Genomic DNA, 13,430 nt, shown 5'->3' with positions numbered 1-13,430 from the left:
TCACCCTAGCTGTATATTTTAAATGGCACATTTCGACTTAGAAATGGTCCTTGTTCTTATGTATAATGCTTGAAGTTGTAGCTACAATGTTTAAATTTTTTCCCAGTTGAGTAATTATTAGATAACCATGGATAAATATATTAGAATCTTAAATTTTCTTTTGACATTATTAAGCTATTAAGTATAGCATCTGATGGCTTTTCGAAGGGCTAAGTAATTACCCCACACATTAAATTGAACTAACTTGAGTCCTTAGATTCTCTGTCTTCTGTTATATAACAAGTTTCTATTTGGTGGATTGATTTGGGACTTCCCAGGAATGCTTAGAATGGGCTGATATTAACAGAGTAATTTCCAGCTGAAGTCCTCCCTGTGCCAGAGTTAGAGGATTTTAAGGTTTAGGGCCCTAACTATAGCTGGAAAATAAAAGCAAACAGGATAGGAAAACACTGCCATTGTAGAGTGGCACTGTAGTTTTCTCTAAGAGGACAAAACTAAGCAGGTCCTATTTTCTTGTTTGATGTAACTGTGGAAACAAATGCTCCTTCAGGGAGCCATACATTAGTTAAGATCAGGCTTCCTTTGTATCCCTTATCAACCTATAATCTTTTGATTGTTGCCTGTTTTTCACCAGTGAAGAAATAGTAACCCACACTAGCTTATCTCTCCTAATCACAGACTCACAGAGCTAAGGGCTCTCTGAGCTTTTAATTCCCTCTTAGAGGCCTAACAGGGTGGAAAGTAAACAAAGACCAAATTTGCAACCTTCAACGTTGCTAATTTCCTCTGATGTCAGAATACTTAAGCAGGCAGGACCTGGGAATTATTTGATCAAACCTGCTTTTAATCTAATGCATGCAGAAGGGCTGTGTCTGGAATGATCTGCAAAAGGACAGGCGTCCCAGGAGAGCTTTATGGAAGGTTTCCTCTTTCAAAAACAGTAGCTTCCTCATTTTAAACTCTTGGATTGGCTTTGTTGATAGAGTAAATTCATAAAGAATAGTTTTCATGCTTTTTAAATTTTATTTTATTTGGCCAAATATTGCTGACCGGATGTGAATAGTTTTCTTTGGCTTTCTGTTTGCTGTATTATTAATTGGCCAAATGCCTTCTGTTATTTTAGCTTTACTAGGAAATAAATTAATAAAAGGTCATTATTGGGAGAAAGAAAAAAAGAGGGCAGAGCATTATCTGACTTGACACACACTCCTCTATTACTACTGGTTTAAGAAAGTAAAAACACAAAAGAACAAAAGACCCAAACCCATGAGGTTTTTAGATTATGAAAGACATTTTTCTACAGTAAGAGTTCAGAGAAATTAATGCCAGAGATTTTTAAGTAAAGAATTTACTAATTTGAAGATATCTAAATAATGGAAACTCAGTTTTCCTTTTAAATTTTACTCACAAATGTGTGGATACTTTAAGGCAGCATATTTTTGACAGAGGTAAGTAGATAAAGGAATCACACTTTTATTTACTCCACATCTGAAATATAAGTTTTTGATTAGTTTTTGTAAAATTTTATCCATGTAACTAAGATAGCATTGCGGACACTTAATTACTAATTCTGTTTTAAAGGCTATTAAAAGACAATGTACTTTGTCAGAGTAGATCAATATTCATCATATTATTATTGAGAATAGATTAAGCTAAAAACATTTTTAAAAGTGTTTAAGTGCATTTAGGCAGCAAGTAAACATCTCTGCGGTTTTACTATGTTTTTGACATCTGATCATAAATACTGCTCCCCACATAAAGTAATTCAGAAGACCGCTTAAAATAAATTATAAACTCTGATGCTTATTGTAAATATACACTAAGAATGACATGCCTCTAGATCTAGCATTTGACTCCTTGGGTGACGAATTTCAATGCTTGTTGTTTGTCATGCTGAAGCCTGTCGGGTGATGATTCTTTTTATTGGTGTATCTTTCCAAACATATTTCATCACACCATGTGCACGGGAGTTCTTTGGGCGGGTATGTTGCATCTGTGTGCCCCCTTCTCCCCTTCGCTCATTTCCTTTCTTGCCCTGGCGCTCTCGCCTCCCCGCTGCCTCCAGCCCGCTCTCCCTCATTTGGGCTCCGGCCCCCCCTTCTCTCTCTCTCCAGCTGGCAGCGGGGGCTGCGCTGCCTCCCAGACCTCCAGGACCTGCTCAGTCAGCTGGGGCCCCCTGTGGACCGCTGCCTCCCTCGCCACTAGGACTTGCCACTCTGCGCGGTATGGCAGCCGCAGCAGCATCCCCGCCAGTGGCGGTGGCAGCGGCAGCCACGGCCGCGGAGGACGCTATTGTTCCCTGGTGTTAAAGGAGCTTTCTTTCCTTTTCATCTGAAACGAACAATAGCAGGGAAGAGCTTTGCTTTCTGAACTCCTTAGGAAGACGTTCCGAGGGCGAAGAAAGATTCCGTGCCAGCCGCGTTCCGGATCTGGATCTTGGAGCAGCAGCACACGGCATGGGGCTGCAAGCGAGGCGCTCCGCGTCCCGGAGCCCGGGAGCTGCGGGCCCGCGCCGGGGCGTCCTGCAGCTGCTCCCGCTGCTGCTGCTGCTGCTGTCGCTGCGCCCGTGCGCCTGCCGGGCTGCAGCTCAGGGCGAGGCTGAGGCACCCACCCTCTATCTGTGGAAGACTGGTAAGTGGGACGGAGTTCCCTCTTCTTCCTATCTTCACATCTGGGTCCACATTTCGAAACTGCTGAGCTTCAGGAGGGACCTCTGTGCTTCTTGATGGCCCGGGTGTGCTGGGATCTTAAGATTTAAAGTACGATTCCTAGGAAGTAATTTAGGACACATCCGATGCTATTGGGGAAGAAAAACCTAACAACTAAGAGTCACTAGTGAGTTATTGGAACGATCTCTCTCTCTCTCTCTCGTCTGTAGCTAATGAGGACAACCAACGCTGTACTTTCCTGATGAAGGATGAAGTGCTGTATTTTTAACCTCAGGATTCTCATTCCACAAGGAGTTTCTTAAATATTTCTAGCAAAGAACAAACAAGCAGTTTAGCTCTGGTCTTTATTCTGTCTTGAGGCAAACTATTTCTTCACTGCCATGATACAGATGAATATAGAGTTGAATTTGTTAAGTATAGCTTAGTGATATGTCGGACACGTGGAAACAAGCCAAACAAGAGCAGTTCTGACAGTTAAAGGCGAATGGGGCTCCAGCGAGGTCACCAAGACCAGATGAAGCTCGGTTCTTAACGAGCGAATTATGAGATTTTTAAAGTGTACAATTGTTAGGATGTTTAGGTTTAAACTTTTCCTGCCTTGAGAAATTTTGCTTTGTTTTCAGCCTACAAATAAAAGCAGCAAAGTGCTGACTAGAAGTCCTGGTGGGGCAGTGACAGGCAGAAAAACAATACCAAGTGAGGAATTACTACTCCCTATTCAGGGAGCGGCTCCTTTCTCTTCCAAAGGACACAGAATTCTTCAACAGACCTGAAACTTCATATATTTATAGGAATAAAGTAGGAAACATCATTGCCATTGGTTACAGTTAGGGATAAATGATGAGTTTCTTGGCAAGGACTTAACATTAAGAAAAAGATTCAGGAGAAGGAAGGGAGAGTGTGTATTGGTCATGGGATTGCAAACAAGTTACTGAGAGGGGAGTCTCTGCTGGCTTCAGCTGTTTTAGCTCCCTGCTGTAGAGACAGATCAATCTGCTCTACAATTATACTGACATCTTGAAATTTTAAAGAAGTTGCATCTATCCAGCGATGTAGTGAGGAAATTGAACAGAAATTTATTTAAAGCTAAAGTACATAATTTGCCTCACAATGTTACATGAAATACACACACATGCACACATGCAGAAACACACACTGGTTTTTAGAAAAGCCATTTCAATTAGTGTTAACCATTCCTGTTAAGCCTTGCCATTTAGAGATCAGTCAATTAGTGGATGGAATCAAATTAATTTATTTCAATTAAAAAAAAGTTGAAGATCTCTAATTTAGCTAATGCCATGGTTTTACTTTTCAAAAGCTCAGTCATAACAAACACTAATCAAACTATAATTTTACCATTAAATGGTATTATTTGGGTGCTTGGTAAGAGCTTCTCAGTAAGTGTTGGACAAAATAGTACTTGCCTGGTTGGAATTTGTACTGTTGAAGTAACAAGAGCCAAGCGGTAATTCTGATAGAAGAGTCTTAGCAACATTCACTGTGCAGTATATGTCAACATAAATGTTGTGCTGGAAGCACGAGACAATAAGCAGTTTAAAATAGTGGAAAGCTCTCAGGAGCAAGGATGTGGAGACCTTGGTTCCAGTGCCAGTTCCAGCTCTTGTTAGCTACAGGAATGTTGACAGTTCACTTAACTTTTAATACCTAGTTTTTTCAACTGCATATAAATATCATATCTTCTCTGACTATTCATGGTTTTATGAAGTTCAGATGAGTGAGTTATGAGAAAATAATCTGTAAACTCCAAAGTTACATGCATGTGCAGATATAAGCTAGTATGATGAGGATGATGATGGCATCTCTTTTATGGCGATCTTTGGTTTTGTGAAGAAAAAGGTGAATTAAACTGGAGAGCAAAATAATGACCTCTGTATTTTTTTTTTTTTTTTTTTTTTGAGAGGGAAAGGAGACTTTCCCATATCTGTAAAGGAGTAAAGGAATTGAGAGTAGTTATCAAAGGAACCAGGAAATATTTAAAGGGGGGATACACTGTAAATGAAAATATAGAGATCACAGACTCATGTGTTTCTCACTTGATGAAAATAAAGAGCAGGAAGGAAATTGGGAGAGAAAATGAGGTGAAACAGTCCAGGATATCTATTACAGTAGAATAAACTTGGTCTTGGTACAGCAGATTATAGGGAGTCAAATTATTGGTGAGATCATTGAATTAAAGTGATGTAGTGAAAGATACACTGGATGAGAAGCTAGGACAGGAACTCTAACACTGTGTTTATCACTAACAAGTTGTGGAACATTGGCAAAGTCATTTAATGATTTTGGTTCTTGGTTTTCTATTTTGTAATTTCATTGATTGGAAATGCTGATCAAAAAAAAAAAAAAAGATAAGGTGATATCTAAGGGCTTTTTCAGCCTGCAAGTGCTTCATGTCTATGTATACATATGTGCATACATACATCATAAACACACATTATGCAAAAATGCACAAATATATAGTGTATTAACGTGTGCACATATATAGTGTATTATTTACATAATACATGAAGTTTATGATACGTGATATATATAATGTATGCTGTATGAAAATTTAATATATAATGTATATTATATGGAAGTTTTGTCAAGGCAACTCACAACAAAGAGTTATTGAGGACTCACCGTGTCACTTATATGTATAAGTTACTGTGGTAGAGGCTGACTAGGATATTGTCATCCTTGCCCTCAAGAAATTCACTATCAAATAATCTGTAAATACACAACAATTATGACATGGCATACCATACTCATAAATAAAACACTACGAGAGCAGAAAGGTTGTATAGCTTATAAATGGGACCATGGAGGGTTTCCAAGAGGAGTTAATGTTGCTCTGGATTTGAAGGAAGAGCTAGACCTTCACTCAGGGAAGAGTAGAGTCCATTCAAAGCAGAAGAATAGAGAAACTAAAAGTGAAAGGCATGGCGACATTCCTTGGTCTTGGAAGTGCTGCAGCTCAAGCCCAGGATGGTTGGTGGGAATGAATGGATTTAATGCCAATGAGGTAAATCGGGACAGATTGTTAAGAAAACCTTCAAACCATGGTAAATATGTTAAACCTTAATCTATAAGCAGGTGGAAGCCATTGGAAGCTTTGAGCAGGGTATTTACATATTCTTTGCCCAGAATGGAGCGAAGTAAGTTGAGAAGCTGGGAAGTCAGTAAGGAGAGGGACGGAGAGGCAAACGGGAGCAAAACTAGGGCCATAGAAGTTTTGGTGACAAGAGGGTAGAGGAGAACAAGGGGTCACAGTGCAGAAGTTTTAGCTGAGGTTTAGAGTCCTAGAGACAGAGTCTTCAGAGAAGAGGAGGAACTACTGCCATCAAGACCTCCATCATGTCTGCACCTAGTTTCTTGAGACAGAGGATATGAGAGAAGGAAGAGAAGATTTCTTGGGGTTGGGAGGAAGAATATCGATTTAATGCAGAGATACTGAACTTGAGGTAGCAATAATCCATTCAGATGAATAGATCTAATGGAAAACTTAGTAGGTAGATAGTTTAGGATAAAGAGTATGCTTGGAACTATAAATATGTGATATTTTAAGGTGTGGAAGTGAGAGGGATCATTAGAAGAAGAAAAATATTGCAAAAAGGAGACAGGATACCTCACAGAGAATATTGAGATTTAAAGAGCCATTATAGTAGAGAAACTCATGAAAGAGCCTAAGAAAGTGTGATCAGAACAGGTCCAAGGAAAATGGCAATAGGTACTAAATGGAAGAAGATATTTTATGAAGGAGATGGTGGCAAAAAGTATAAAAATTTTCTAAAAAGCTGGAAAGGGATTATGAAATATTTCAGAAAAGATCAAATGAAAAGAGGATTGGTAAGATAATTAGCAATGTTTTAGGAAAGGGCATTTTAAGTAGAGTGGTAGAGATATAAACTTGATTAAATAATAATCAAGATCGTGGAAAAGGTGTAGTATCAATAAAGTTGAATAACCAAGCGTTTTTTTAAATCTCTCCACAACACTGTTGTTTTTAACAGAGAAAACCCAAGAATGTAAGATATTAAAAATATTTATTAAAATATAGAAAGTAAATGTTTCAACAGTTTTGTGTCACAGTCATTTGAAAGGTAACTTTCAACTTATCTTTATATGAATTATTGGAAAACATTTCATACACACAGAGGTAAAACATCTATACTGATAAGTGTTAATTTTTCACTTGTTGATATTCTAGAATATGGAATTGTTTCAATAATAACTATGGCTTGCCTTACAGTTCCAAATTAAGAGTATCACTGCATTGAACAAAATGTGGTTGACTTAACACGAGTCAGACAGAAAACAGTGAAGACATTCATTCAATTTCTATCAACTTCTGTCATAAAGATATATTTTCAAAAATGTCTTAATGAAGTAATTGAATTAATTTTTATAGTAATAAAATCACACTGGAATTCAAGAAGCAGGTATACACTAGCTATTGTTCAGAATTCAGGTGATGAGATATTTATAGGTGTGAGTTTCTCTCAAGGAAATGATTTCTCTCATTAAATGCTTTTGAACTAGGTTCATCCAATGAAAGATTATTCTATTAATGACAATCACTATCATTTACATGGTAAATTGGGCATAAAATAATCTCGTACTTCAATATAAAATAAAAATAAGTGTTATCCTTTTCTTTTTCTTCCATGTACTTGTACTAATATAAAATATTCTACAATGTATATAGAAAAAATATCAGTCTTAATCCTACTATTCATTAAATAGCAAAGGTGAGGGGGATGTCATTCCAGGTAGTAGTAACATGAGGGCAGCATTATCTTAATAAAAGTATTTTGCACTTCAGTTGTACTTACAGTTTGCTTTAATTTGGAATATGAGATAGTTACTCTTTAAATGGAGGATAGAGACAGTGTGGGCCTCAATGTCAGTTAATCCAGAGCAACATGGATCAAAACATATCCATGTTACCTATAAAATGATTTCATCTTCCTGAATCTTTTTTCCCCCATCTTCAATATGAATAAGTAATATGTATTCCATAGAGATTTTCTGAGGATTAAATATAGTAACATATGTAATGTACTAGTAGAGTGCTTGATACATATTAGAACTTCAGTAAATGTAGTTTTATTATTGCTATTATTCTGTTATATAATACAATGGCTATTTAATTTTATGACCTGGCACCAGTCCAGTAATGTGCATTAGCTTTCTCTAAAGCATCTCTCTCTCTCTCTCTCTTTTTGTAAATGAACTAGAAATTATAAATTGATAAAGTTAGAGTGCTAAATACTCTAACAAATTATAAAGGAGGCAGCATTATGGGATGGAAAGAACATGGACTTTGGCATGACAGAAACCACTGTTTAAATCTTGCTTCTTTCTGTTTGGTCAGGTTACTCAAACTCTCTGACTTTGTTTTCTTACCTTAAAATGGTGACTGAAGTTTTGAAGTGAGAGTACGTTTGTCACATTTTGATAGGTAGTAAATAGCAAGTATCTAGCACAATGACCTAAATATAGTAGACATTCAAAAAATGTTACTTCTCTTCCCATTCTTTATCTTTTTATCCCTTAAAAATGACATAACTTGCAGGAATTTTATTGATCCAACACATTTTTCTGTCTTCAACTAAGGGACAGCATGGAAAACAAAACAATTCTAGAAAGAGAATTTTATTATATGCTTGTCTTTTATATTAACACTTTTATATTTAACACTTACATGTAGACAACACTGACCAGAGACGATAAAAGTGTTTTAAGTGGTAAATTCAGGGTGAATTATTTAATTAGAATTTTTATACCTCATTTTGTGAGTGTCTTAGGAGATGTCTCAAGAATCTAACTTTTCACATTCTTGCGATTAACATCGTCACATATGCCTTCCAAATTAAATGATTTCACAGTAGAATTATTTGTGGTTTGTGTATTGTTTTGTTTTACTTCTTACGTGATTAAATAAACTTAAAAATATGACAGTATTTCTTGGTTTCCTACCCTTCTTTCTTAGCATACATAGCACAGTTAGTGTTCAAAATTAATCAATCGACTATTTGGATCAAAAATCAAAGTCAGGTGGATTTGTGAAGCTTTAATATCTCATTGAACTCTGGTACCTCAGGTCATTCCTTATGCCAATTAAAAGTGGCTACCTGGTTTGCAAAATGATGGAGGCCTCAATGAGGACTGAGATTAGGAGTGCTATAAAACAGTATACTCCCAGACTTATTTCTACGTGTAAAGAACTCCCTTGATGGTGGTGGGATCAGATGCTGACATTCTGATTATGTTATTTGGGAAGTGTGATGTGCCTTGAGTCATTTTAGGAGGAAATTAAGCCTCTCAACCTCTGATGTAAGTTAGAATGGTGACACTGGGCAGTGGGGTCTCTTTGGAAGGAGAAGAGTAGAAGTCTCTCAGACTGGCAAATACATAGAACAGGCTTCAACTGGAATTAATATAAAGGCACATTAGAGTGGTCCTTGGAATTAATATAAAGGCACATTAGAGTGGTCCTTAATGAAGCATTAGGAAAGTAGCATTCAGGAAAATATATCTTTCCTATCACAATAGCATCATAGAGTGTGAGTTAGAGGTGCTAATGAATTGTAAGGTTGAGATTTTTTCTATTTTTTTTTTTTTTCATCAGAGGTTTACTCTTGACACTTTAGAATGCATTAAAATAATGAATGGTTTAGGAAGTTGCATTTAGTCCCCAGGTACCCGAGCAATAAAAAAGTAATATTTAAAGGAAGTGATATAACAATTGCAAACACATTGGGAAAGAGTAGGGGAAACATGGCAGTACTTAAAACAGTGATACCCAATAAGTAATCTATTGCTTCTGATACATAATTAGACCTAACCAAAGGATGTTATTTCATCTTCTAGAAGAACTATTGAGCTAATTGATATTTTTGCAAAGTTTGCCATGTGAAATCATAGTCTTTCTTGTATTGTGTATCATACAGTTTAGTTTTACTGACCTAAAAATCCTCTGTTTTTCCTATCCATCCAATCATCCCTCTCTCTCCTCTTCTAAATCCATGATAACCACTGATCTTTTTTCTGTTCTATACTTGTGCTTTTTCAAGGTCATGTAGTTGGAATAATACAATATGTAGTCTTTTTATAATGGCTTCATTCACTCAGTAATGTGCATTTAAGTTTTCACGTCTTTTCATGGCTTGATAACGCATTTCTTTTAATTACCGAATAAAATTCTATTGTGTGAATATAGCACAATTTATCATTTACCTGTTGAAGGACATCTTGATGGCTTCCAATTTTGAAAATTATGAATAAAGCTGCTATAAACATCCATGAGCAGGGTTTTGTATGGACATAGTTTTTGACTCCGTTGGGTGAATACCAAAGAGCAAGACTGCTGGATATGGTAAGAGTATGTTTAGTTTGTAAAGAAGTGCTGAACTATCTTCCAAAGTGGCTGGATCATTTTGCATTCCCACCAACAACGAAAGTTTCTGTTGCTTCACATCCTTGTTCGTGTTTTGAATTTCAGCTATTTTAATAGGTGTGTACTTGTATCTCATCATTGTTGTAATTCATCTGTTTACTTGTTATTTGCATGTCTTCTCTGGTGAGGGATCTGCATTATTTTCATATTATGGGTAAGAGTAGCAAGAGCAGGTAGAACTCTTGTGTGACAGAGTTCAAAGTTTCAGTCCAGCCTCTGCTGCACGTGCTCTACTTCTTGCTGCCCTGATGCTATGCCCCACACCAAAGACAATTGTTACACACACACACACACACACACACACACAGAGAGAGATTAAGTAAAGCATAAAGAATAAATGAATATGGGCCTAAACTTGGTGTAGTTTATTCCACCTTGAGGGGAATACCTCGGGAGAGAGTTTGGGACAGATGACTGGTAACTTGAAATGGTCTGATATATTAAAGATTAAATTAGTAAGCTGAACTGGGAACTGAGTTGTCAAGGCAACCTGCTACTTAAATTGCTCCCACAGACCTTCCAATGGACACATATTGTTGAGCACCCCCAGAATGAGAGTAGTAGAACAGTGACTTAGCTTGTGTGCATAGGGACACAGGACACTACTCAAGTAGCTAACTTTGAACTATAGAGAGAGCTTGATGGAAAATTGATTTTCCCAAGCAAATGTACCAGGCAAATGCATTGCTTATGTCGGAATAGTTTAACTTACGGTATATGGCCAATGCAGGGCTTTCTAATTGTGCCACACATCCTGGATAAAAAGTTATCCCTTGGATTAAAATAAATGTCAATAACAGGACATTCTGAGTATTGTAAATGGATGTGTTTGCAAGTATGTTATTATATATTGTGCCTGCTAAAGAATGGCACCAGAACACAAATAGCACCTATTTGTGTTGCACTATTTAAAGATTATTTTTGTTTTCTCTACAAAAATCAGAGTATACAACTCTAATTGGCAGAGAGGTCCACTGTATTCAGACACTTCCCTTGACAGTGAGATTAGTTGAAAAGAATTGAACCCATAGCTTGAAATGAAAGAAGCAATGATTGTTTAGGTAAATATATGTTTGTGTGCATTTGCATGTGTGTAATAAATAAAATGAGATGTTTAAGAACAAACTTTGAACTAGACAGACATGAATCTTGACTTGAATTCTTAATGAATCTTGTAATTTATTAACGATAAGATCTCTAATCCCTCTGTGTCTCTTGTTCCTCAGCCACGCCATAAGTATGATATCCATAAATTGAGATAAACTTGTAGAGCACTTAGATGGTGCCTGGCACATCAGTGTTCAGTAAATGTTATCTCTTATTCAGTGTGATCCTGGTGTGTGAGCTGCGACTGCCTCCTCTCTGGGATAGAGTTTCTCTCCTGGATCTGTCTGCATCCCTTCCTTTTTCATTTTGATTCTTCTTCCTGTTTGAATTCTCATATGCATCTCAAGCTTCTCTGCATCTGACATGGCTCTGCTTTCTACCTGCTATCACAGCCAACAGCAGAGTTGTAAAGCCCTCGGCTTTGCCTGTTTGCAGAGTTGTGATTGTGCATATCGCCATGCGGGAAATGCTGGAGGTGTGACTCTAAGTGGGACTGTGCATTCCAAAATTTCTTTGTGTGGAAACACCTAAGAATGTTCTTGGGAAGACTTTTGTGGTCTATGATGTTGTGAGTGAAAAGGTGTAGGTAGTCTACAGTGAATGCTAAGGCTTCCTCTCTCAAAGTCCTCTTTCTTTAAGTATATATTCTCTCTATATATCTATATCTATCCATATTTATATCTGTCTTTATCTATATCTGTACATACCTCAATATATGTGGTTCCAAATCTTCTGAAAGATTGATTTTCAAATTGAAGGGGGAGATAGTTATTTAACTGTTTCATGCCCATTACAACCTGTTTATCTGTACATTCTCTAAAATTTATGGAACATTCATAGACCTATAGAATTACAATAATTTAATGCACCATTACAAGCATACTCACATATATAGGCGTACATACCTAAATGTATAAATATAAGCAACATACATGCACATTCAAACAGCACAGTCATTTATGATTAAATTACTACACAAGTCTTCATAATTTATCTTGTGCTGTGGAAATTTTTATACGTCAAATGTGCTTTATGTTTGGTATTTATAGTGGTGACTTTTAAAATTATGTGTAATTATAAACTTTTTGGTAAAATATACAAAAATATGTTAAAATTTTCTTTTGACAAATTTTATGCCAACCTTAAGTTCATCAAGAACCCACTCATATAAAAGATCTTATAAATCCTTGGATTACCTCCTACTAACTTAGAACTTTTAAGATTCTTTTAATTTAATCATCTTCCTGTGTTTGCCTCTCTGGTACCTGAACAATGTGTTCGAATTGCAGTGCCTGCAAAAATTTCTAAGAAGTACTTTTTTTCTAATAGCATCTGCCTGCCAGCATATTCATCAACATCATTTATATAAAATATAACTTATAGTTTACAATTGATTATGCTATTATTAGGAAATAATATGGATCAACTATTTTTTTGTGTGTGTGAGTATAATAAATACATTGTATGTGATGAATATTTGTTTTCAATAAAAATAGAATTCATTCAGAGCCACTACATTTCACGACTTCAGGGACTCCTGTCATAGTTGAAATTAGGTGACCTTTTTCTTTACCAGTTTTCGTCAATTTAGTAAAAGTGGCAGGTGCTTAGTGTCTGTTTTATGCCAAGCTCTGTGCTAGGAGCTGAGGAGCAAACATGAGTAGTACGTGGACCCAACTCTCTGAAATTCTCTATCATGTATAAATAAGTAATTCTTGTTTAGTGAACTTACTGCAAAAAATAGAAGCATATGTAAATACATATATAGAACAAAGAAGGGATGATTATCTTGCAGAAGGAGACAGGGAAGGGAAAATTTTATAAAACACAAGTTTGAAAAACAGTTTACAAAATGGACAAAGAGAGAATTCCAGGCAAAGAGGAGCAGTTGTGAAGAAATTAAATGGCATGTGTAACCAATGGCAGCGGGAAGTTCTGAGGCATAAAAAGCAGGGAGTGGTTTGGGGTGGGAGAAAGAGTGGCTCCTGTGTGAGGGAGGCCGTGGGAGGGCTGCACCGAGCTGGCTGTAGTAGGGAGTCCGACCTTTGCTGTTGTTCGACTCATGGAATCTAGAAGCCCAAGTCTATTTGGATTCATAAAATATTACCAAGAATTAAGGAATATATTTGCAAAGATTCAGTCACATGTGAATTTATGAATTTTATAAGATTGTTAATTATATGCATGAACTATTA

General features: G+C 36.6%; 1 protein-coding gene across 5 annotated transcripts in view; it reads left to right on the top strand.

Moving 5' to 3' along the window:
* The first annotated feature begins 2,060 nt into the window (after positions 1-2,060).
* THSD7A (thrombospondin type 1 domain containing 7A) overlaps positions 2,061-13,430 on the top strand; it is a 360,172-nt gene continuing 348,802 nt past the window's right edge. For all 5 annotated transcript variants that reach the window (XM_039862397.1, XM_039862396.1, XM_039862399.1 and 2 more), the window contains exon 1: positions 2,061-2,631. In XM_039862397.1, the coding sequence (XP_039718331.1) occupies positions 2,457-2,631 (175 nt within the window). In that variant the 5' untranslated portion in view covers positions 2,061-2,456. The remainder of the gene's footprint in view (positions 2,632-13,430) is intronic.

This window comes from Pteropus medius, unplaced genomic scaffold (assembly GCF_902729225.1).
Source record: "Pteropus medius unplaced genomic scaffold, Ma_sr-lr_union100, whole genome shotgun sequence".
Lineage (NCBI taxonomy): Eukaryota > Metazoa > Chordata > Mammalia > Chiroptera > Pteropodidae > Pteropus > Pteropus medius.
This window is presented reverse-complemented; position numbering and strand designations above follow the sequence as displayed.